At 41.4% G+C, this 26,530-nt stretch overlaps 2 protein-coding genes across 2 annotated transcripts; both read right to left on the reverse strand.

Moving 5' to 3' along the window:
• Window positions 1-1,363: 1,363 nt before the first annotated feature.
• Window positions 1,364-9,810, reverse strand: rdh5 (retinol dehydrogenase 5 (11-cis/9-cis)). Its single transcript, XM_066708288.1, has 5 exons — window positions 9,693-9,810; window positions 4,956-5,283; window positions 4,361-4,619; window positions 3,957-4,120; window positions 1,364-3,303 (listed from the first exon to the last, which is right to left on the reverse strand). Exons 2-5 carry the CDS (start codon window positions 5,272-5,274, stop codon window positions 3,080-3,082), a joined length of 966 nt encoding a protein of 321 aa, XP_066564385.1. The 5' UTR covers window positions 5,275-5,283; window positions 9,693-9,810; the 3' UTR covers window positions 1,364-3,079.
• Window positions 9,811-17,961: 8,151 nt separating this feature from the next.
• Window positions 17,962-26,486, reverse strand: bloc1s1 (biogenesis of lysosomal organelles complex-1, subunit 1). The gene is made up of 4 exons (XM_066708289.1): window positions 26,304-26,486; window positions 25,496-25,568; window positions 22,213-22,345; window positions 17,962-18,682 (listed from the first exon to the last, which is right to left on the reverse strand). The coding sequence occupies exons 1-4, from the start codon at window positions 26,362-26,364 to the stop codon at window positions 18,572-18,574; spliced, it is 378 nt and encodes a 125-aa protein (XP_066564386.1). The 5' UTR covers window positions 26,365-26,486; the 3' UTR covers window positions 17,962-18,571.
• Between the last annotated feature and the right edge of the window lie 44 nt (window positions 26,487-26,530).

Consider the following 26,530-nt stretch of genomic DNA (forward strand, 5'->3'; position numbering starts at 1 on the left):
CCCTTGTGGTGAAACTCCACACAGTTTGAAAATTACATTGAAACTGAGAATACAACTCAGAAAAGGTGTTGAGTTGAAAACCTCTTCATTACCATTTTTTAAGCATAGAATTTCATTATATGCCATAGAATAGCACTAGGGTTTACAACAATTTCAAAGATTGTACTGAGTTAAAGTTCATGTAAGGAAATCAATCAATTGAAATAAATAAATTAGGGCCTAATCAATGTATTTCAAGTCTCAAGTTTTGAGGGCGAGTATGATGACCATGTCCATGTCCACCAGAGCTGCAGTCAGGTTAAGACCCTGGTGAGGACGATGAGCTGCAGATGAGCTTCCCTGAGACGGTCTCTGACAGTTTGTGCAGAAATTCTTCGGTTGTGCAAACCCACAGTTTCATCAGCTGTCCAGGTGGCTGGTCTCAGACGATCCCACAGGTGAAGAAGCCGGATGTGGAGGTCCTGGGCTGGCGTGGTGACACGTGGTCTGCGGTTGTGAGGCTGGTTGGACGTACTGCCAAATTCTCTATAACAACACTGGAGGCAGCTTATGGTAGAGAAATGAACATTAAATTATCTGGCAACAGCTCTGGTGGAGATTCCTGCAGTCAGCAGCCAATTCCCTTAAAACTTGAGACATCTGTGGCATTGTGTTGTGTGACAAATCTGCAAATTTTAGAGTGGCCTTTTATTTCCCCAGCACAAGGTGCACCTGTGTAATGATCCTGCTGTTTAATTAGCTTCTTGATATGCTACGCCTGTCAGGTGTTTGGATTATCTTGGCAGAGGAGAAATGTTCAGTAATAGGGATGTAGAGAAATGTGTGCATAAAATGTGAGAGAAATAATATTTTTGTGCTTATGGAAAATGTCTGGGATCTTTCATTTCATGGGAACAAGATCTTAATACCAGGTGCTGAGCAGCTCCTATCCTGGGACGATATAAACGTTTCTAGTTTAAGATGTAAGCAAGTTGTGGAATTTTCCCAGACCGCAGAATGCAAAACTATAATTTTATTATTGGCTGTTTTCCTTCTGTATCACTGCCTTCTCCAATGGCTTTTTTAGCATGCCTCTTCTGGTGGGTAACAGAACTGCTTGTAACCAGGAAATCAACAGGCATTGTGGGTCAAACCAGACACAGGGTTTCTGTGTGAATTAATTCAAAAATAAATCTGATTGACTGAAACTCCCAAGAATTCTTTCCATCAAAAAATGAACGCCATTTTAATCACAATGTTGGGGGAATAACACATTTTTAAGTTATGTTTTCAGCGGAGTGTTATCAAATGAAACACAAGATACAGAGGATTCGTATATACACTTTATTGCAGATATATATCTATATATCTATATCTATATATATATATATATATATATATATATATATATATATATATATATATTCTCATTATATTCATTACTTAAGTAAGAAATACAATTGCATTTACAGTTTACATTAAGGCTCAGTGTGTTTTGTTGGATGAAAGAGAACCTGACCGGAAAGATCGCATGTCCAGTCTCAATAAAGTGGGGTTCAAGTAGTAATGAATGCTTCAAATATATACTAATGTCAAAAAAATTCACTGTGTGATTAACAAGAACCCTTTTCATGTAACATTGACAGTAATCCTTTCTGGCTTAAGGCAAGTTTTTTGCCTTTATTAAGAATCCTCACGCATTAAGAAAAGTCTTTACTTAAAAATAAAACATAAACAGTTGTTTTAGTAAATTAGCACTGTTCCCACTCCCCGTAACAGTCAATGCAGTTTTTACAAACGATCGAGACATAATTGTACATAAAATTGATTCTTAAGGCTGTAACAAACCTAGACCTAAAGATCTGGGGGAAGTCAAAAGGTACAGTAATGAATCTACCAAAATAACTGACCTGTCTTGAATTTTTTTAATAAAAAAATAAGTATGTACTATATTAGGGCTAGTCTATTTCCAGATTTTGTTTTCTACATTCTTCATGCATCTCTATTTTTCCACACACAGTTGCAGTATTGCTTCTGATGATGTTTCTACAGTAAACACAATCATTATATCATCTTCCTGCACTGCTAAATGCTCTAGCAGCGAGGCTCGGTAGACCGCAGGCACAGGTGACTGAAACCACAGTCACTATCATCAACGGTCACCTTTGTGATCACATGGTTGTAAACTATCCATATTCCTTGAGGGAAAACAGCAGTGAAATTGGTTTAATTTGGGACAGAATTAATTTGATCAGGCTGAGGAAAGATCTGTGACACAAAAGTGCTGCGAGACTTCACACCACTTATATATCTAAAGGTGACTGATCTCACAGTCTTTCACCCTAAATCCACAGCCTGCAAAATGGACAATGTTGGTCTTATAAATACAGACCTTTGGCCTGAAAGCAAATAACCAGACTTCTATTAATTTGTTCTTGTGTTTTAAAAAGTCCTATAATAATATGTATAAGAAATACATATATTTGCAGGGTTTGATATGTTATGATCTCCTTTAACATTCCCAGTGCAGGTAAATGATGAAGTAAACAAAAGTTGTCATATATTTAGGCTTTCTGCCAGGCCAATAGGAAGCCTACCTATAGTTTTCAATTGATCTGTATCATTGTATTATTGTTAAGCCTCAGAGGCAAAAAAGAAACAAAATGAAACAGGCTAGTGTAGGCTTACCCATATAAAAATCACAAACAGTTCCCAGTAATGTACAAAGCAAGAAATTAACATTGCATGCACCACAACCTGAATCGCTCGAGTGAGCGCGTAAAAGCATCCATGGGTGAAAATGTAAATTGGCAAAGGAATTGTTATTTGCCATCCAGGAGTAGTGGTAGTAGTACACCAGACCTGTTCTTTGTGTGTTGCGCTCTTGATTCTTAGCATGGATTGGTTAAGGTCTCTCCCAGTGTGTGCTGTCAGGACACAATCGATGAGAAGGGAATGTATTCTGGGTCGTCTTTCATTGGAAGGTTCTCGGGGGGGAATGTTCTCTCACACTCCCTCTCTTGTATTCTCTCACTCTCTCAATCATTTTCTCATTCTCTCTCTCTCTCTCTCTCTCTCTCTCCCCCTCCCTCGCCGTCCCCTAAGACACGCTCTGCGCAGGGCGAGGGAGCACCACGTTGAGCATGCTGTCGATGACGCATGCCGGGGCGTAGGAGAAGGGGATCCAGGCCACCTTGGCGTCCCAGCCGGCGCTGTAGCGGGTGCGGGGGAAGCGGGCAGTCAGAGCGTGCTCCATGCAGTTGGTCACTTTGCTCAGGTCGGGGTCGCAGAAGGTGTTCATCACGAAGCGCTGGATCTTGATGTCTGCCAAGGTGGGAGGAGAGCGTGGGTTACCATTATTTTTGTGTGCGTGTTTTTGAGTTTTTAATGTTAGGGAACAGCTTTTTTATGGTCTGCTCCTTTACTTAAGACGAGACACACTTTTGGCATGTTTACTGTGAAAGATCTACATTATGCTCCCCCATCCATCCCTTCCATTTTCTTCCTTCATGTGCTTTGGTTTGACCTGGATATCCTTTTATAATTCAACAACCCACAAGGGAATTGTGCTACTATCCTGTAATGGGACAGATTTGTCTGTCTATGTTCGGAGCTGCCCTCGTCTGTAGTAATATAAGCAACTTGGAGCCTCTCTTCTCTGCACATAGTCAGTGCAGTTTATTGCATATAAGTTACGTTTGTTGCTTTTTCTCATCACTGCTCCAAAATGTGTGGCAATGCTTGGCGTCTGGCCCTTAGTGTTACATTGCCTCGTGATGCTCTTCCCCCCAGTGTCTTCACTATGAGCCTCCTGTCCAGAATAAAGGCCAGAGGTCGGGTCTATTGTGATTGATTAGTCATGTTGTCCACAGTTACAATGCCCCCTCTTGCTCATTCAATTGCCAGGAATACCTGGATAAGGGCATCTGCCAATAAATAAATAATAAAATATTATATATGCAAGAACCAGCACTTACACTTCTCAAAGTACTTCTCCCCGTAGCTGTCTCGCACCTCTGGGCTCAGCTGGTTCCACAGCCGGTGCAGCTCCCTCTCAATGGGTTCCAGGCTGGTCACCTGAGTCTTGAAGAAGCCCGGCTCAATGATGCTCACCCTGATCCCAAAATAGTGGATGTCCCTCCTGAAACGCAAGCACGCCAGTGTTTTTCCAGTGTTTTTCAAAGCTTCAGTCAAGGCCTACAGGTCCCAACAGCCCCTTATATCTGCGTCTATGAACGTCAAGAGTTACATGTTGTTTTCCACTTTATACTTCATCGGGAGTTGATGAGGGGGCCGACAAACACATACACATAGTATGTATCTTCATGTATCATGCAGCCCAGCCCAGCTGGTTATACTTAAAGACAGATTAGATGGGTACCTGAGGCAGTCGGAGAAGGACTCCACCCCGAATTTGGAGATGCAGTAGCCGCCCCCGTTGGCCGCCACCCTGCCCAGCACCGAGGCCACATTCACCACCCGGCCACGCGAGCGCTTGAGCAGCGGCAGGAAGGCCAGCGTGGTCTCGATGACGCCCATCATGTTCACCTTCAGGATGCTTTGGAAGTCCTCCACCCGCATCCACTCGGTGGGACCCATGGGCACCGAGCGGCCCGCGTTGTTCACCAGGCCCCACAGCCCTGGCACACACAGAGAGACGGGGTATGATCGTTAAGTTCTCCTTTTCTTATTGTTGCTTACTCATACTGTTCCTCCTCCTCCCTTTCCCTCATCCCTCTGTTTGTTCTCCTCTAGTTATCCTGGACCTCTTATCTTCCTTTTTTTGTTTTCCCCCACCTGTCTCCTGCCTCCTGTCTCGCATCTCCTTCCCCAGACATTCCCACCTTCAGATCTTTCTCTCTCTCTTCTTTATCCCCCACCTTTCCCTCCCTCCCCCCCTCTCACTCTCTCACCTTTATTCCCCACCTCCCCCTTTCTGTCTAGTTTCCCTCCCTCCCTCTCTCTCTCTCTCTCACCTTTATCGCCCACCTCTCCCTTCGCCCACTCCATGGCCCTCTGCACGCTGGCGCTGTCCGTGACATCCAGCAGGGTGGTCTTGAGTTTGGGCCCGGTGCTGCGCTGCAGGTCATCGGCCCCCTTCTGTGTCAGGCAGGCAGCCAGCACGTGGAAGCCCCTGCGGTATAGCCGCTTGCACAGCAGGTTCCCGAAGCCCGAGTCACAGCCCGTCACGAACACAAACCTGTCCGGGATCCCCTCAATCATCAGGCTGTCCCTCCAGAGCCACAGCAGCACCCAGAGCACAACCACCGCCACGAGCCCGTACAGCCATAGCATCGCCTCTCCCTGCTCATACAACAGAGAGAGACGCACACAGCCATGAGTGCCAACACTAGCATCCTCCACCCCGGTCGACCCTACACAGGGTGTTGAATATTTGTTCTGACAGGCTGCAGTACCAGTGGTCAGTACAAGAGGGCCTTTTATGGTTGACCTGAAAGATATCGCTGCTCTAGAGGCAGTTCAGAGAGCAACCAGACTTATTCCAGCTTTGAAGGGAAAGTCCTACTGAGAGACTGAGGGACCTGAACCTTTTCACCCTGGAACAGAGGAGACTACGTGGGGACTTGATTCAAGTCTTCATAATCATGAAAGGCATCAACCACATCAAATCAGAGGAGCTTTTCCAGATCAGCAGGGACACACGCACCCGGGGGCACAAATGGAAATTTGGCTTCAAGGCATTCAAGACAGAAAACAGGAGACACTTCTTCACACACAGAGTCATCACAATCTGAACAAACTCCCCAGTGATGTGGTTGAAGCCGACAATTTGGGAACATTTAAAATAGACTGTATAGGATCCTTGGATCACTTAGTTATTAATGGACACCAAACGAGCACGATGGGTCGAATGGCCTCCTCTCGCTTGTAAACTTTCTTATGTTCTTATGCTGACAGCATGTCAGTAAGTAGCTCCTATTTAAATCGAGGAAGCCCTCTCTCTCTGACAGTATTGCGGTACACAGTAATGCTTGGTGCTGTGAGGTCAGTGGACCGTCTTAGCATACTGTAGGAATCCAATTATGAAAACATATTTCTACATGCAGTCTGGGCATGTTTCATATCATGATGCAATATTTCCGATTCGTGTTTTACAATTTGAAAGCAGCTATGGGAGGTGATGATGTGTACACTAGTGAAAAGCAGATACAGGTCATGTGTATGTTTCTGGTCTTATTTTAAATAATAATGGGTCTTAATTTTGGGGATACCTTTTCCATATTGTTTGCTTATTTATTTTGACCACCTATAGCCACATTAGTGTATCTGTATCTTAATGTATCGATTAGTGTTTTATGAGCTTCAGTCAACTGGAAGGAGACCTCAATAGCCCAAGTGTAGAAAATGGATGCCTCTTCCCCACTATTCTCCCATCAGCACAGACCTGGTCAGCCATTCCACTACACTTTTTGAAGGCACTTTTCAATGCTAAAAAGACAGGAGGAAGTAATCTTGTGTTAAATGCAATTGCTTTTTTTCCATTTTCAATTTTCTCTGCCCTGGACTAATCCATTTAAGAGGGTTTTGAGTGATCTGTTTGCTGTGGAAACCACCCTTTTTCCCCTCAAGTCTGACTTAAAAATATATGTATATGTATATATTGGAAGAATGCAAAGAATAATACATAAAAAAGATTAAGTACAAAAAAGTGCACCAAGAGAATGTGATTTAGGTGTAAATGTCTCTCAAATGTCTTCCAAATGGTATACTGTAAATACCAACACCAGCAAAGTACAGTAACAGGAAGTAAGCTACTGGGGTGATCAGGTTAACTAGGAACTGGGGTTCGACCCAGTAGAACCAAATACTGGGGGGGCAACCCTGTTCCTGGAGAGCAACAATCCAACAGGTTTTCCAGATCTCTTTACATCATCAGTTACTGGATACCCTGAACACAGGAACATTGACTACTTAAGACCAATCATTTGCTCAGTTAAGAAATGAACAATTCAGAAAAAACAAAACATGGAGGTCCTTGCAGCTCTTCAGGGAAGGCTGGGTAATAATGTAAATCGCACACAGTAGATGCCGGGTAATTAAAGATGATACAGAGTCAATATTAACTGGTTTAGTCTATACAGAACGCCCGTTTTCACGACATGCCCACAGTTCTTACACCTCTCCACATATCTTCAGGGACAGGTTTGGCTGGAATAGATTGTGTACTGAATTATGTTAAGACAACACACCTGCATACAAGCAAGAGAAAGCATGTTACACAAATAATTAATAAAAAGAAACTGAGAAAATCTGCCGTTTATAGGCGATTATTTGATCCGTGAGCCGTGTACACATGTTGACAGCTCTCCGCTGGTCTTAATCAGCCTTGTGATCCACAACGTTAAGAACGATAAGACACGTCTCTGTGTTGTTACGCCATAAATCAGTGGAGCTGGGAACGCACAGTTTTATAAGCAACATAAGTCTCCAAATGAGCAGATTGTCCTAATTCCTGTCGACAAAAGCATTTGTGCCGGGCTGCTTAGAATACAGCGTGTGAGGGGAGGCCTTACAAAACGGGCTTACGATCGACTATGAGAACACAAGAGAATTCCGGGGCTAGGACTCTTATGTCACAAAGACGCTCTCAGACAACACGGGCCAGAGGCTGTTTGTATGTTGGGGGAAAGTCACACGCCCGTGTTGCAGCACTGTAATCTACTCGCAGCTCAAAGCGATTATCCTCAGTGCAGCTAAACCAGGATCCTTTGCAATTTGAGCAATACACACTCACACACAGATACTCACTCTCAAACACACATATCCAGGCATGCCCATCAAATACAACAAATAACCAAATGTACATTCAGAAATACAGACAAAAAGACACAATACACAAAATACACAAAACACCAGTTCCTAAACAGCACTTAGTCTGGGATCGCTTGTTCTTTATTAATGCTTTGTGTTTTGCAGTTTGATCATAATGGGAGCTGAATATATAATTATTATTTTTATTATTATTTATTTCTTAGCAATAAATAATATAACCCTGGAGTTTAATGTGGTTCTTAAATAGATTGATATGGCCAGAATTCCTACTGTAACCCCATCAGACATCGTGTTAACACGTCCTCCTATATATATATATGCGTTCTATCGCCTGTTTACCCTCTGGTGAGTGAAGGTAAAGGTCTTATCACAACCCCAAACAATTTAGATATCATGCACTGGTTTTGTGGTTTATTTTTCTGGCCCATGTTGATTGTGCAAATATGGTGAAGTCATCAGTTGCCTGCATTATTTCTCTGGTTTGTGGGAGTGATTTCCAGCACACAATAGGTATTAAGAGTATAACTGATGTGCCCCAGGAGTGACACACAGTCCTCAACTCATCCACATTTATAAATCCTTCATGATCGAACCCCTTGGGGCACAAATGCATGCACACAGATTCATAGGTTTCATGAACAATTAAGCAAATATTCAGTTAGCCTCTTTGTCAGACTGCTTCAGAGAATATCTTTTTTATTTCGTTCTCTACTTGTTTCTATGTACCCTGATTAGGGTGACATTGCTACCCATGGATGTCTCGTGGTGTCGTCCTTCCCAAAAGTTCATGCTAAACACCAGAGCTGAACTCTCCCGTAGAAAAGGCAAATAAGGTCATTTCACATTGTTCAAAACGCAGGTCTTTCAGAGCTCAGGTGCACACAGACACGTAGATGGTCTGCCCTTTACGATGTGATTGGCAGTGAAGTGGCTAATGGAGGGGGTAATCACATTTTTATCCATAACTTTTATTTAATGCGTATTTTATATTTGTTTCTTATGTTTCCCCAGGGCATGAAAGATTGCCATATCTCTCTTTCCCATTGGAGCGTCCTCCCGCAGATCCCGTGAGATCTGAGAGTAGAGCCCTTGGGTTTAACTTAGTTGCATCTTAAAGGGGCCAAGGCACAGATATGCTAAGGACAACCTTGTGGCTCAGATGAGGCTATAGTGCATCCAGGCTATCGAACTGAACATTCTATACCTGACAAGGAAGATAAAATCAAACTAAGGAAGTGTCATGCTGGTGTCTTCTCACACAGCTGCAGTGTTTTATCAAATCCCTCGGGCTCTGTCCAGTCACTGCTGTCCATTAAACTAACTGATGAGGACAAATTCTGACTGAAGATGGAAGTGCAACAAAACCCAGGTACTTTACCAATAGCAGGGTAAGCTATTCTATCAAATCGCCACTTTCATTAGTGTTATTTAAAAAAGAAAAACAATAATACAAAGAATAATTATAATAACAAAATAACAGCAATATTTGTTTTTAAAACCAAATTCCAATGTCATACCTTCTAATTGTGTTCAATACACTATACAATATTATCTATGGCATATTCAAAGATAACTCAAGCTATGTTCATGCTTTTTTTTTAAATGTTAATCACTCTCCATAGACCTAATTGCCTAATTGGTGTCATTTTAATTGTGTAAACTACTAAGCAGATCATTAGCAGCCAACTGTAAGTGTCCCATGTCTCCATAAGCAATTCAATAATTGAATGTTATACTTGGTATGATTCTTACTATGAAAAAAAAACACACAAGAAAGAAAAAAAACATATACACCAGCAGAATAAATCATTATTAATAAATAATAAACCCTTAGGAATTCAGGATAAATTAGATTTTTGTCTTAAGTGTCTGTTTAAATCTCTGCAAGTGAAACTCATATAAAAAAGGGAAAGACCTACCTTCTATGTAGTGTAAAATGCGAAGAAGTCTTGGTGCTGAAGTGAGCTTTGGCCTCTGTCTCTGGCTTGCTTTCTGCCTCTCTTGATCTCTGTCAGATTACTGTGAGAGTCACAGTGAAAGTGCTTTAGCCTTTAAGACAATCCTGGAGAGGGGGTGAGATGAGGGGAGGGAGGGCGAGAGTTAGCCGGGACCAACGCAATCCTTTCATCTCCTTGTGGAACAAATCTCAGAGCATAACTGCAAAACTGGGGAATTTCAAGCGACCACAGACATTTAAAATAGTTATGATATTGTTGTATAGTAACAGATTAATGTGGTTCCAAATTGATCGATGTGTATTTAGTTTCTAAGAACTATATCTGGGGCCAGTATCCAGATTTAGGAAATGTGGGTATGTATTTAAATCACATTGAAATAACTTCAGGTAATGTAGTTTTGTCCCATTAGAACTACGGTATAAAAATATACATATGAAATGCTGGGCTGTTGTCTTTAATTCAGTGTTTTAGTTTGATATACTTATCCTACACTCTAAAACTGTGCTGCTGGACAGTTTTCTTTTTCACATGATCTTTGACAAATAAAATATATTGAAAATAAAACAAATTGAACACGACAGCTCCTGAGAGGCCTGTTGCATACGTCCAGCCATACCTTCATAGCAGCACATTCAAACCCACATTCACAGTTGAAAATCAGGAGTATACTTTATTTTTTTAATTATTATTAGTGTTTTAGGAAAGGCCCAGATGCCAATATCTCTAGTCTCCCTTCTTTAATAGCAAGTGTTGTACTCTATACTGGTCCAGACTCACTAAGTTAAGACCTGAGACTGGACTCACTGTGTGCCAGCCCAGGTGTAGACTAATGAGGAACAATCAGCTATATACCCTGTATGTGTGCCTTGACTTCTCTCATCCATTGCATATGCTGTGTGATCCAGCAGTCTGCTGTGTTGCTCACTTGCACTTTCATTGTTTGATTTGTGGAGACTGCACTGCTCCACTGATCCAGGCAGGCCCGCTTGTCTGTGTTGTCTCAATAGATGTATAAAGAGAGATATGTCTTATTCTGGCTAGATGGTGGCGACTTTGTTGACACATACATTTTTTCTCGATTGCTAACTCAATGTGAATGGAACTGTGGTCCACATGACCAACACCATAACCTAAATGAGCAGAACAGGAAACAAAGTCATTTTTGTTTGCTTTCACACAAAATGCAAATGCCAAGCACATTTATGCAGCACAGTAAACACCACTCTCTACACAACACACAAAAATCAGTTGGGTAAGTCATGTCAAACTAAATTAAATCATTTGTTCACAGTCAATAACACATACTCCCACAACTGTGAATCTCTACTGCACATGTGCAAATCTTATTGCTCAATTGTTCAATCAGCATTCAGTCCATAATCACATATAAAAGTGAGTTGGTGATGGCATGAAATGGAGCAAGTCAGAAGACAAAGACAAAAGAGAGAAAGCGGGGCCAATAGAGGAAGAGGGGTGCGTGTGCATGGTGGCACAGCAGCACATGTATTTATATACGTGGATGAAGCAGTTCAAGTCCAGTGAATAACCTGAAATGGTACAAAGGTTAAAAACAGTTTAGGTTACCAAAAACTGAAAAATAATGTACATTTCAGAGTTATATACTGTGTTACTACACCCTCTTAAGCATTATTTGGCAGTGTTACGCGCAGCTCCTATGTATAGAAGTTACACTGTATTCCTATAATGCACACAATCGTTTGAAAGCTTATTCTCTTGGCTACCAGCGCGTTTCATTCTCAGACACATCCGATTCACAGTTTCTGTGTCGCCCGCCGTCATTCAGAGCCCGGGGGGTAAACACGTATTCTCCTCCATGGAAATCGTCGGGGGGGGTTTCATTCAGATCACTCAGTTTCGATCAGATTTCTTTGCAAATAGGCTTGTTTTGTTAGTAGGCTAGTATATATTATTTTATGTTCTATCAAACACAGTGAAGTCAGATCCAATTATGTAAAATCGTGTATTAGTACACTGTAAACAGAGTTTTCCATCTTGACATTTTGAGCTCTCCACGGGTGTGTGTTGCTTCTACCAAAACGTGGGTGTTCTTGTTTTGATCAGTAGACTGTCCGGTTCCAGAATATGTCATAATTGTCAATATTTTCCGAGATTTTGTATTCCTACTCAGACCAAGTATCCCCCCACCTCCCCATTTCAAAATGCGGAGGTGGGGGGGGCATAAATGCAGGGGGGAATAAAAAACTTTTTTTTCACATCAGAGAATGCTTCACATCATTAGAAAGCGGAGAGTCTCATGGGATACCAAACACTTGGCAAATGACACAACAGTGAAGAGTACACATGGGATTAAAGAGAAGAACATGGATGTGGTGCCCTTTTATGGGGTTACATTTTGTTAAACAAAATGATTCCATGATTTCTCCAATTGTTTATTTGTTCTATGCTTTCAGAGTACATTGAGACATTAAACTGCGTAAATTAAAAAAAAAAACTGGAAAAATGGAGGTGTTCTAAAAGTTTTGACCGGTAGTGTATACACACATGCACACACAATGTATCAGGAGCACTACTGTAAATGAGTAAAGTAAAATCTTTTATCAAAGTATTTTTTGCTGTTGAATAAAATTGTTTCTAATTTGGTCTTCTTGATCTGAGTCACTCAGAGAATATGAATTCAGCTCATGATGGGGTGAAATGTTTACTGATTATTTAAACTTTATTGTACAGCGTTGACAATGTCATTTTGATGCTCATGCTTAGTGTTTAGAAGGCCATTGTGAAATGGAAAGAACTTTTCAATAGATGGCAAATGATACTGTTTTGATGGACTGATTTGATTTTGTGATTTTGTGATTTAGTTGCTGTTTTGAGAGTCTGAGTGCATTTTGCAAATGATTTGTGTCATTTTGGCCAAACATGGTTCAGTTTGGGGCGTGTGTTCATTGTTTTGAAAAAGTTTGGACAAATGTGCTCAAGTAATCGAGACAATTGTAAATATTGTCCTGCGCTATCTTTGTGGCATCTCTAATTGTCACCATGAATACTTTTTTCCCTTTCTTCCCGCTCTCAACTCAAGTGTCATGCAACGTTATGTAATGTAACAAAAGCATAACCTGGCCCTGTGAAAGATGTTCTAATTATAGTCAGTGACTCAAGACAGGGAATTTACACAGTGGGAAAATCCAGTGTAACTCGCATAAAGCATTTCAGAGGTTTTAAAGGAGTTGAAGAGCGTGGAGCGATAAATGTGGCTCCCAGAACTGCTCAAGCTCCAGTCATTTTCTCTAAGAAGCCTTGTCCTGTTGCTTGTAATGCATTGGCAGGGTTTTGAAATGTGCTGTGGAAATTGCTTTTGCTAGTGCCTTGCTTGTGTGTACAGTATGTCACCGAATCACATATGAAGCAAGACTCACACATATACAATGAAGTGTCACTTCATTATTTTTAAGGGAAACCTCATCAGGTATCAGCATGTTAAATGGCAAGTGTGTGAGTAAGTCATTTTTAACCTATGTGCTCCAGGCCGAAGTGTAACAGTACCAACATTTACTCCCATAACACTTGGTTCAGGGGCCTGTTTTGCTGACATTTTCCTTTGGTTCTCAAAAGTGGGCAAAATCCACATCATAGACATGTCTTTATTCTGTGCAATGGATACATAATTGAGATCCAGTTGTATAATCATCTGTCATTCCTTTCATAGAAGGTCCATAAACATATGAGAGCTTTTCCTGTAACCAAATAAATGCTATTTATTCTACATGACCTTGTGACTGATAGGTTTGCCAATAGCTAGAAGGTAACTATCATGAAAAACTTTTATGAAACAAGGAATCGCATAACATTATTGCATATAGGGGCTTGGAGCTATTCGCATCAGCCTGAACAGTAGCATTCTCACAAAGCAGATCAATTTAAGCCAGGAGGAGGTTGGGTTTTGGGGAGAGGTGGGGAGGGGTGGTGTCAGGCTAACATGAGACCGATAACTCGTCAATAAATCCCCTTTCTTTGCTGTGGTGATTTCATCAAAGCCTCTTTTGTTCCTGGTGAAGAAGCAGGCTGTAGAGAAAGCTATGCTAATCCCAATTTAAACGTCCTTTTCATCCCCAGAAGAATTCAAGCTGAGGAATTATAGTTTTCGTTTTAAAATTTCACGCCTGGGAACATTCATGGACATGGATTTTTTTTGGGGGGGAAAAGCCCTGACCCTGATTATTTCTGTGTTATATATGTTTCAAATGATGCTCACATAACCAGAGAATCTCCTGTTGCCTCATGTCTGCTTTTACCCACTATCACAGAGCACTATCTTTATGAATAGAGCGCACAGGAGAAGTTGCATCAGTTTTCAGGGTAGGGAGTAGGGTAGACAGAAACGGGAGGCATTTGAAATGATGAAATTGGAAGATAATGACTGGGAATTTAAAACAACCACTACAAAGACACGGAGACTGGGCCTTATCCTCTTCCGGGGCTAGTTATTAGTGCTGACCGTTTACTTCAGATGAGAAAGTTGAATGGTACAGCGGTTAAAAGAAATGAAGAATGGATTCATCTTTTAGGGATCAGACTCAGGGGGCCGTGAGGGAGTAAGTTCCATTCAGTCAGCAGCATTTACGTTGAAGGACCAGCATTAACCACCTGTTGACACCCCAATAAGCAGAGGTAGCCAGTTGAGAAATGTAAATACCTGATCATACTGGGTTATAATAACAAACCAGGAAAAGACAGGCAATTAGGGAAACCTTAGACAAGTAACCGATAATTAAAATTAATGGATGATTACAGTTTCTCACCTGCTGTCAGCCATGTCTTGATTTATTCATTGTAGTGAGATTGTCATCTGTTTTTGTTTTTGTTTTCTTTCTGCAGAGATTGATCTTTTACTGTCTTTTAACAGCTCTCAAGGTCACACAAACCCCCAGGTGAAGAATTGTGCAGCTGGGCATGTGTGCAACACTAATGCTCTTCCCCTGTGATGTCTGCCCTAGCCGCACTCCTCAGATATCACTACCTCTCAAGTAAGAGATGCCACAGTAAATCCTGGACAAGGCATGAAACCCTCACAACACCCTCAGGAGCGCCTGTATCAAATACGGCCATTAGAAAGTCAACATCCCTCCCAGATGTAACCTGACCACACTCCCACAACTTTAATGAAGCGTCATTCAGAGGCTCTAGATTAAGTACATTTTATGACTGTGGCATTTGTGAATGAAAACATCTGAGAAACAACTTAAAAAAACAAAAACATTTTGTACTGATCGAACAAGAAGACCCTAATTGAAGCTTGTAAATGGCAGAAAGACAACTTGTAAACTACAGAAGGGAAAACCAAGCTAGTAAATGGCAGAAGTCTTTCTAATAATATTGTGTGGATTGCACTAAATGGAGAGGGGGGGGGGGCATTTTCAAGTAGAGGACTTGGAGATTACAGTTTGTGTGTGGCTTCAGAGGAAGAGCGAGAACTGATCCTGCCCCAAGAGAGTCTGAGGGGCTTCTGTTGAGCTTGAGTACGTTGTTCGAAATCAGACTTCTCCGACTGGGATTCAGTTTGAACCAACAGGCAGTGGAGGGCAGATCAAGCAATGAGAGAAACCAACCTTAGAAGTCTACACCTGTACACCGACCTAATACCGAGTTCCTCCCCATTTGGCACCACAGAACAGCCTCAATTTGTCAGGGCATAGATTCAACAAGGTGTCGAAAACCTGCTACAGAATTGGCTGGTGGTGGATCTCTACTCTGACAAGCTCGTGCTGTCTCATGTCACAGATGCTTGATTGGATTGAGATCTGGTGACTGAACAGGCCACTGTAGCAAGCTGAATTCACTGTCATGTTCCAGGAACCATTCCTGGACAATCCTAGCCTTTTGGCAGGGAGCATTATCCTGCTGAAAAGACCCATTCGCAAATGGATACACTGCTGCCATGAAGGGATGCGCCTGATTGGCAATGAAGTTCAGATATCTTGTGGCATTCAAATGTTGCTCCACGCATCCAGGAAGAAACCTAATTAAACCATAATTTCTCACAAAACATGAGAAACATCTCAAAAGCTGGTCTTTAACTTCTCACCAGCTGTGGAATATGAAGTCCAATATGTACAAATATGCCTGTGTAAAAGTTAAAAGCTTATTTCAGGTGTGATGTTTCTCTGGCATACAACAAAGCTCTCGTAAAAGGGATTTAGGTAAGAAAGTGAACCTTAAGTGAATGGAGCATTTAAGTATTTAAGTAACTAAATATAAGACCTTGGGGTTATGCAACTTAAGTTGACACAGTCCTGAATCAAACTATGTATTTTGTACTGAAAAAGTCTAAGTACCAGGGTCACTTTATAACACTTTCCTGGCTGATTTCCTTGAGACTGCAATTCCGCTCGGTCAGTGTGTGTTTCAGGGTACAATTTGACTTGACTACATAACACAAGCAGCAAAATTTCAGGCCTTGCCCAAACTAATAGTTGGGTTATATAATCCTTTTCAACAGTTACCAACCAAGATGAAAAAAAGAAAAGCCTTACAGCATTGTAAATGCAAATCAGGGAATCAGTAAATCTGATACGGTGATTCCCTGGGTCTGTAATTTGGTGGCATGAATTTAAGCTGGTGTAATCAACCAATCAGATTGGAAACGAATACATTCTCTGGACTGGAGTGGAGACTAATAGCCCAGAGTGAAGTCCTCGGGTGCATTCCTTCATGTGTTGGATGTATGTCAAGGGATGATTTGTCCTCAACAGAAGCAGTGTTCTGAATACAAAACCCCCTTTTTAAGATGAAAATGCATTTATTGAGTCTCTTAATAGGACGATTTTGCCCAGGAGTCACACTGCACAAACCTCAAACCTTACGAAAGCCCTTCCAAAGGCAGTCTGTGACATGCTTCTGTGCTGACATGGTATTAGTATTTTAGTTTTTATGATAATATTCTAATCAGAGGACATTTTGCTGATTAGTGTCAATTTTTTTCAAACCTTCAATCAGAGGATCAGACTTGGGTTCAAACTCTTAGATGGTGCTCTTCTTCTTTCTCCACTGCCGCCTCTGTGACTTTCAGAAGTGCAACGAAAGCTTTGCAACCCAATAGCATGTCTTGGGTGCTGCTGACTGACGGCTTATTATGGGAATGTTTTTTTGTTTTTGTTTTTATTACATCCTTATTAGGCATGATATCTCTGAATTACAAGTAAAATGTAAAGCAAAATCAGGTCTTGAAACAAACAAAATGTACTCATAGCTTAAATAAGTACATAAGTCTTAAATTGCCCCTCGCAGGAACATTGTCTAGTTACATAAACTGCATCTATAATCGCTTTTTAGCATTACCTCACAGCTCCCCCTTAATGTAGCACACAGTAGAACAATAACACTTGACACACAACAGTGCCACGGACGTACTATGCCAGTTATCTTAGCCATTGGTTGGCATTGTTCCTGTGGCTGTTTTTGCTTTCACAGTGTCTCACAGGAGCTCAGTCTTGCGTGTCCAAATGTCCTGCTGTAGCCAGGTGTGATCACACTTTCCCTTCCACATCACATCTTGCAAAGTGGAAATTCAGGGGGGAGGGGGCGGATTAACTGGTGCACTTTATATCTGACACTCGCAGGGTGACTTTTAAATCAATCGATATATAACCCAGTTTTTGTTTTTGTTACTTTCAGAACAATAGTGAGAGTGGAGGGAGACTTTGAGAAGTTCTATTGTGGATGCTCGGAAATGAAACATTGAATTAAAATTAAAAAGAAAAAGATAACATTTACTCACTATAGACCCCTGAATTTGGTTACACTTTGTGTGAAATCCAACCAACTGATCTTCACAGTATCTGAACATTACGTAGCCTAAGCGATTCTGGACATTCCCAATCTTGTACTGTCAATTTAAACTGCACGACGGCACACAAGGCTCATGACAAATCTGAGGGGGTTTCCAGAAAGCTTGGTCTGACTGTGTTTACTGTGCTGGCAGTTTCTTTCAAATACTATTTCAAAGTCCCATAAAATTAGGTGACCTGAAATATTAGGAGATCAGCCAATAGTCTAAGGCACTGTATGATGTAGGGCCCAGTTTCATTAAAGAGAATGTCCACAGTATTTTCCATCTGTCACCTCTCTTTTGAAACATTGCGCCATTTTTAACACATTTTAGATTGTAATATGAGCAGTTTAACACAACTTGTAATATGCCATTGTTCTGGCCAAAAGATAAATTGTAAATTACAAACAGAAATTACTATATGCATTGTTGTCATTACAATTTAATGGGTTTACATATAGACAATGGATTTGAGACACGATGCAGTAAAATGTTTAACTGTCGGTATCGTAAGGTATTGTTTTACTGGCAAAAAGAAAAATTGTAAAATTTGCAGTATTGTCTTTGTAAATGAAAGTTTCAAAAGCTTTACAATGCGAGATTAAGTTACTTCTATGCTGTAAACAATGGCACGGATCTGAAACAAACAAAACAAAACAAAAAACTAGGAGTGCTATGGCCTGCACCTCACCAGCAAGCCTGACTACAGACGTCCTTTTCCACAAGGCCTGAATGCTTTGACGAGCTGCACACTTTGATGGCGTATCAGTGGTGATCTGGAATACGTTGTCCTTTCAGACTTTTCCTGAGAGCCTCAGGACTCTCTGACCCCAGTGTGAGGACACTGACAGGAAGCAGTATGGAGCTGCTGTATAAGAGGACAGCGTTGTTTTTTTGGGTGGTTATTTATTTATAAGAGTGCCCTGTCCTATCAGGCTTTAACCACTGTGGGACCCAGGGTTTCAGTAGTCAGTAGAGCCAGGTCTGAGGTCCTGGGCTGATCCAGTGTGCAGTGTGTGTGTGTGTGTGTGTGTGTTCAGGAGGAGGCGGGCTGCAGCTGGCCCTTGTGCACATACTCCAGCGCGGTGGCAATGGTCCGCATGTCCATCTCAATACTGCGTGCCCAGTTCTCCACGTCGCCGATTTCCTGCAGAAGACAGCAAATATTTATTAGGGACACTGTGCACAGACTGATTTTAGCACACTTCACTTAGACAACAGCAACAATAGAGTGCCATTGATGCTCTTTTAACAATATAGTTACTTTTTAAATGTTGTTCAGCTGCTCTCTATGCTAACCCTGTTAGTGTTACTCCTAAAATTCACACGTCTTATAATCATAGTGTATCTTTGTGCAGCTACATGGAATCACAGCTGGCAGAACAGTGTGTCTGATCGCTCAGGTGGAAAGGACTTGGAGAGAGACAAACCCTGTCTTGGAAATGCTGTTTGTAGTTACTTTGTTAACACAGTAGAGGGCAGCGTTGGGTTTCTGCTAGCTACAGATTATTCATGGTGGCTGCTGTGCCTCCTAAACCTTTTGAGACAGAGGCTCAGCACATGAAGTTGCAGAAGGAACTGGTTTGAACATACCAGGGAACGGGTTAAAGAATCTAAGAATATGGTCAGTGTGCAGTCTTCAACAGTCAACATTTATTTCTCTATTCCTTCCCCCTGTCCCCCGTCCCCCAATCATACTGTGCATGTTTGATAACCAATCACACGTCACCTAGCCAAAGAAAGTCACTTTCACTGAATTTTCAGCATGCAAAGACGGACTCATCTGCCCCCTCTAGCGAACACCGAGCAGTACCGCAATGCATGTACCCACACACTGGTTCACCATGACTTGAGTTCGTGTTTTCTCCCCTTTTTAAGCGCCCTTTTATGGGTATTGTGGAAATTTGTTCAGCCTTTGAAACAAGAAGAAGAGTTGTTCTTTTTTAACTGCAGTAATGTTGATGTATTTTGAGTTATTGGCTGTTCTATAATTTTCCAATGGGACACCCCTGTAGCAATTGTCAGCTGAAAATCCATTCTTTAAATCAGTGACCTGTTGTGGAATTAAAAGCAATTCTTCAACCGACCCAACACATAATTCAAGGTTTACAGATGTAGTTTGTAACAGATGCACTCTATTACACATGTTCCCAAACTGTGGAAAACGTACACAATCCCACTGCTGTAATAGATGGATTAGAATTGATATAATCTCAAGTGGAACATTAGAAAACACTTTTACATGGCTTTGGAGTTGGGTGGGTATCTCAATTACATTATAAACTCGAGATCTGTAATTTAACCATTATGATGTGTGCAGGGCTGGGCTCGGGTTCGAATGTGGTCTAGTAAGTGATATAGTTTAAAGTAGGAATTATTTTAGGGTTACATTTAGGCTATTTTCAGAGGAATATTTTGAGTAATCTAAATTATGAACTAGTTAAGGGATCAAATTAGGGTTACATTTTAGGTTGGGTTAGTGGGATCTGTCCTCAATTCTGCTGGGGGGTCAGAGTTTGACTGTGTTAACTAGTACAGGTGAAGTTTGTTTGGGAAGGGCAACAAATGTTGGTGTTGGTTAGATTTGGGGATCTGGCTCTTTATCAACTAACTATGGGGTAAGCGGACATCTGATTGGTGTTATACAATGGATCAGTGTCAGTACTTGGTGGGCTAATTCATTGTGACCCACACTTTAACTGCCACCAGAATCCCCCCAAGATTCATATGGTTTGTGAACAAAACAGTTTGAGAACTTCTGCTCTATCGTTTACCCATGGCGCTGTGGAAAGGAGAGGAGTCCTGTCTTGGAGCTGCTGTTTGTAGTTACTTTGTAAGCACAGTAGAGGGCAGCGTTGGGCTTCTGCTAGATACAGATCAAGCTTGGTGGCTGCTGTGCTTCCTAACCAACTGCCAGACCGACTCACATAAAAAATAAAATAAATTTGTCTTGAAGGGCATAGCCAGCCAGATGATGCCCATTTTACAGTCATTTCATTAGGAGGTTGTCAAGAGGTCAAGTTATGCTCCTCACACAATATCATTTATATTTTATCTGAGCAGGGAGAAACTGGCTGTCCCCTTTGCGGCGTTACTAGTTTTCAGACGGTCGTGACCTTCTCTATGGTCTGTCAATTTGGCATTGTAAATGTCTGTCTAGGTTAACACTGTCCCCTTTTGAAGTTTTGACCACACTGTGACAATACAAATGGCACCAGAGGTCAAAACTATCGATGATGAACTGTATGTATGAGAAAATAATTGTTTTACAGATTAGGTTTATATTCCACACTTGTAGGTCATCTGCTGGTGCTTTCCCAGATTCGTCCTGTTCCCAGTTGGAATATGACTCATTGTGAAGGGATATTTGGATGCTGACCATTAAAAGGCGGTATGTAAACTAAAGACTGAAAGACCGATTTTAAAAACCTTTGTTTACTTTGCAACCTTAGAACAGCGGCAAACACTTTGTGAATCAAACCTCCGACTCACTCCAAAGGCATCCTATGGACCAGCACACTAACCCAAGGCCCTGGCTGAATGTGAAATACAGAGCACTGTGGCCAGGAAGGCAGGACGGTGGCATTTGATGTATCCAGGACAGGTGCTCCAATTTCAGACACAGACGCCTCTTCGCTGGCTCAGCGTTCGATGGTGACAATACAGCATTGAGAGTTTAAGTTACAACAAAGCGTGACCCTTCTGGATCCATTTGTGTTACACATTGCCCACAGGCATGTGCACCTATATGGCTTCAAAGACATCGCCCTTTGAGTCATTATCAGGCTGTAGAAAAGGAATTCTCTTTCATTCCCTTTGATAGGCGAACACTTTTTTAATAATGCCCCCTAACAGACATGACTGTGACTCGTTTGGTTTTGTTATCGCTTGACTTGCATGACTCGACATAAAACGAGGGCTCAATCTGTTCTCAACATTTCTTCATATGGAAATCTCTGATTGAGATTGTGGTATATATACATATATATATATATATATATATATATATATATATACATATATATATACATTTTTTTTTTTTTCATATAATTTCTTTTCTGCTGACATTATACTAATACAGCACTATAATACATCCCTACTGCAGCATGACTGATTTCTGCACAACAAGTGACAACCAAATTCAATAGATCACTGGAAACGAAATGCCAAAATGCTCGTAACCAACTGTATTGTATCGCTGGACTGGAAAAAGACTTCAGCAAATTGATTTAATTTGTATTGCTTCTGAAGGGCACAGCTTCCAATTTAAGATTCCCATCCCATTTCTAGCTCGAAATGCTTTTCATAATTTTTTTAAACTAAACAAGTAGGATGAAATTAGAATATGGGAGCCAGTTTTCATACACAGATATTTTTGTCTTCTCTCAATCTCCCAAATAATGTATTGAAGCTTGAAAATATCAAATTTGCCTGATATAATCCATTATCTTTTCCCATAAACGTTTTTGTCTGTTCTCAAGCTGCTTTGGCTGAAGTATAGTGTATCGGTTTATGGGGGGGGGGGGGGGTGGTGCGAGAGCTAGAGCGCTTGTATTTCAAAACTGTTCACAAATTGGTTTGACCAGGTTGCCGCGATTTTCGTCCTGGCCTGAATATAGTTGCGGGAAACCCTGTACTCTGCCATCGACCACCCACTCAAGTATTCAGAACTCTCACCTTCAGGGCCTGGTTGAAGCCCTCCACCATACTGATCCACTGGGCCGTCTGCTTTGCGAACTGACTGGCCTGGATCTGCAGCGTTTTCACTTCATGGTCCAGTTTGCGCTGGTTCACGTAGGCCTGGGCCACCCTGTTGGGAAACACACCGAGAGGCCAGTGAGAAAAGCGAGGAAAGCCCACCCGCTCCTAAGTCGACCACCGGAGTTCAATGCAGGTTTCAGAAAAGGTAGAGCCTGGTTGGAGTAAAAACCACCAGGACTGGGGCTAAGAGACACTGGATAAGGGACTTTTCAGGTCAGAGGAAAAAAAAATGTTCACCCAGTATTAGGGACTTCTGCCAGACCAGACCAGACTAGCACCCAGTGACCCAATCGGCAGTGTGTGCATTATTTATGTTTGCAGTTTGTACTGATTGTGTTGTATACACTGTTGCCTGTTTCTTTTATATTAAGCCATGATGTTAGCTGAAGATACATTTTCATTTTACACTATTTTAATGGGCAATAACTTTATTAGGAGTTCATGCCACTTAGAGATCACCTAAATTTCAGAAATAAAACATTCAGCTCTGAGACACTGGTCCCCCCCTACATACATCTCTATGACTGTACGGGATATATCAGCTCCACTGACAGAAAATTGAAAATGCTGCCACAAATGAAGTCAGTGTTACAGATCAATTTATGCCTCCATTCCAGTAAGTGAATGCAAGTTCTGTTTGTCTCTGCCACACACACTGATCACAACCCCCAGTCTCTGAAGAAGAGCTCCTCTTCTATTAGTCACCCTCAGCTGACTCCTAATCTCAGCGCTCTGCTGTGTAATGTCAGCCCCGAGCCAGCAATCAATTAGGCAGTCGATACCAGCCGGGCCTGAGTGGTGAGCTAAGGACATCATCACTGGGTTAGGCAGAAGGACAGGAGTGTTTCCAGTCAGGCATCGGCTGGCTGCTTATTGGAATGCATTAATGATCAACTGTAAACCTCAACGTCACTCTTACTGATCATATGTATATCTGAAAGCTATTGACAGAACACACAGAAGGAAAACTACAGCCATCCAACCAAAGGCTCCTGGTGCATTGAAGGTTTTGTTACTACCAAGATTTAATTCCAATCTCATCCCAGGCTAACGTTAGGGACAGTCTTTCATTGCTGTATTCATACTTTATACCTTTAGGAGAGCATTTTAGTAGTTTAAAACAGCCCCCCCGCCCGTATCTTTAATACAGCCAGAGGGTTGCTGTCGATTGCACTGACAAGGTCTTGGATTGATTTTCAAAGCTGTTAGTGGAGTAGTTTGGGTTACAAGAGCAACTGTAACTGTAACAACGATAACTGCCAATATGCGTGGTGTTTGGTATTGAGATTTGTGGTTCTAGGCTATAATCTCAACTGTGATGCATTACAATTCAGTGATGCAGGGTATTCAGTTACAGTCCTCTTTGGCGATGCCCCATTTTAGCAAAGTGACTCACTGAGGACTCTTCAAAATTACCCCAAACTTAATAGTTTAACATGAAATATTGTAAGTTTTAATTAGGGCAGATAACCTACATATTTAATATACAATGGGGTATAGTATAAGGGGACTCCATTCAACATTGCAATTTAATATCATAGTTCAGCGTGAAGAATACTATTTAGGTGTTTAGGTGTCTAATTTATTGCCATATCTGTATGGAATTAACATTTGGATGTTTACGAAAATGTCATGATATTGGGGGGGTGTATTATCACTGTTTATAAGATTTTTTTTTTTTACGTGTTAGACGTAATGCAGTCCAGTACAGATTGCGTTTATTCTTTTCTTTTTCACTAGGTCAGTGTCATCTGTTTCTCATTTTGCAGAGACTGTATTATGTGCAAATCAAGTCAATCTCCTGTTGCTTTCATTCATCTTCCCAGTATGTCTGGTACGCTGGCCGTATGGGAAACATTTTCCCTCACAGGGACCCGTGAAAAAGTCCAAAAATAATAAATGTAATTTTAAAAATGCATACACAAACTAATTACCAGTGCAGTTTAATCTCCTAAAGGAAAACTATCCTCACATCAGAATTTTAGTTGTCAGTTATAATAATACTTTGTTATGTATCTTTGATTTTCCGTTCCAAACTAAAGGCATCACAGAGGTTTTCTCCAGCATGTAACTGAACTATCTTTCTTCAGATGACAGCTGTATAACAGACATTATATATATATATATATATATATATATATATATATATATATATATATATATATATATATATATATATAGATAGATAGATAGATAGATAGATAGATAGATAGATAGTTTAAAATTTTGAATGATGAAAATCAGGTCAAGAATATCACAAATATTAGTTTGTTTTCCCCAGTAGACTATATTCCACAATCCACCTCCCAAGGCAGCTGTTAAAATATCCCATCTCTTTCTTAATTTGGGGAAGTTTGGTCAAGGAGAATAAAGAATCAAGGTTCTTTATTTTGTGCCGACTGTGTAGTGCTCTAGTTGCCCTGACGCAGACGCCTCTCTGTACAATACGTGTGTTGAGAATCCTAGACTTCCTTCACTGGAGTTTTAAGTTTAACTTGAAATGAGTTGGCGCGTTGTTGTCCGTTTCTGACCTGCTGTTTGTGTACCTCCTCTTAATCTCTCTCGGTGGTGACAGATGAACTCAGCTGTTGCTAATTTTGGGCGTGTTACTAAATTTGTTGCGGAGCTTTGTACCGGTATGGGGTGTGTGTGTGTGGGTAAGCGTAAATCAAATCCAACAGCTGAGGAAATGATCCACCCCCACAGTTTACAGAAGAGCAGTGGAGTCCAGCCCTAGTTCTGGTGCACTACAATGACTGATCTGGGCAGGGGCTGTATGGGTCTGGGAGCCGGGGGGGTTGCCAGGGTTGCTCAGGGTAGGGGAAAAAGTCTCTTCCTGGAATGCAGTTTTTGGTCCAAATGTACAGTCAGGCTCAGCAACATTTCCTACAGGACAAGTGGATTTCCTGAGCAACACACACTTACAAATGCACTGCAGCACACTGGAAAGAAATTACCCAGTGATAAATCTTTCAAATTTTGGCATCTTTTGAGATATGTGAGGACAGGAGGCATCCTGCTTGTTGTTTACAATTTTTGGTCTGTTTCCCACAAGCCTGCCAACTCGTGTGATCTGAGGGTATACGTGTGACAACTGCCCAATTTGAATGTCTCATTCTATGGTGATGAAACTGTACCGAACTGAAGTCAGTGCTGTGACCGGTCCCCTCAGGTACTGAGCGAGACGTTTTCACCTTACCCGACGTTGAGGTGGTCAACCAGGGCTTCTGTTAAACAGGTGGCCGCTGCAATCGCTTCTCGCCTGCGCCTCTCTAGGAAAAATCAAAATCATCATAAATGCTTAAGCCCAAACAGCAGCTGAATATAAACACTGCAACAGATGCCGTGTAAGCTGAGGGACAATGTATTGTGCTGTCAGAACTGTATTCAGTGAGAGAGAAACAGTATTGTAGTCAGTTAAACTAGATTGTAGGAGTAGCTACAAGTAGCTATACAGTAACTACTACACTAATGTATGTGGAGGGGATGCATTTACATTTTTAACAGTCTTAAACAAAAGAAAACAAGGGGCAAGTCTATGTATAAATACAACCATGATAAAATCAAGAAATGTTGTACCATAGCATTGCTAATTACATAGCTGATGTGTATGCTGTGCAATCTGTGTAAAGGACTAAAAGTCTAAACCTGTAAGTGAAGGTTAATGTGCTCTAGGAAGGAAAAGTGTAGCAGTTAAAACTAACACGCCAACGTTAAAAAATGGTTTAAATGAAACAACAAACTACTTCCTGTAACAAAGCTTTTAAAAAGATCGACATCCGTGTGTACCAATCACATCTTGCACCAGACACCCAACCACCAATCACAACCGAGATAGGCGGGGCAGAGGGTTGAGAGACGCGAGTTACAGTAGCGGGTTCTGGATAGAAAGGCCTCGGCAGTCCCGTCACCTTCCTCGGCGTCTTTTATTAAGTGAGCACCAGGTCCTTGCGTCAAATACAGGCCTCTCGTTGGAAAGTAAACGAAATTGTATTACAATAACTTACCTTGTAGCTCTTTCCTCTCATTCTGCTTCGCTTGATGTTCTTTAAGCAAGCGAGAAAGCATTGCTACGTTGTCATCAAATATATATTAATATTTCTGTTACGCTTTCCGTTTGCAGTAATAAGCAGCAACCGAGTGAAAAGGGAAAGTGAAGCCTCCCGCGGCATGTGACAGTGGTGAGACACGAATTCAGGTCGCGTTGGTGTTGTGCAGATCTGCGCTGCTCCGC

The sequence above is a fragment of the Amia ocellicauda genome, chromosome 7 (genome assembly GCF_036373705.1).
Source record: "Amia ocellicauda isolate fAmiCal2 chromosome 7, fAmiCal2.hap1, whole genome shotgun sequence".
Classification (NCBI taxonomy): Eukaryota; Metazoa; Chordata; class Actinopteri; order Amiiformes; family Amiidae; genus Amia; species Amia ocellicauda.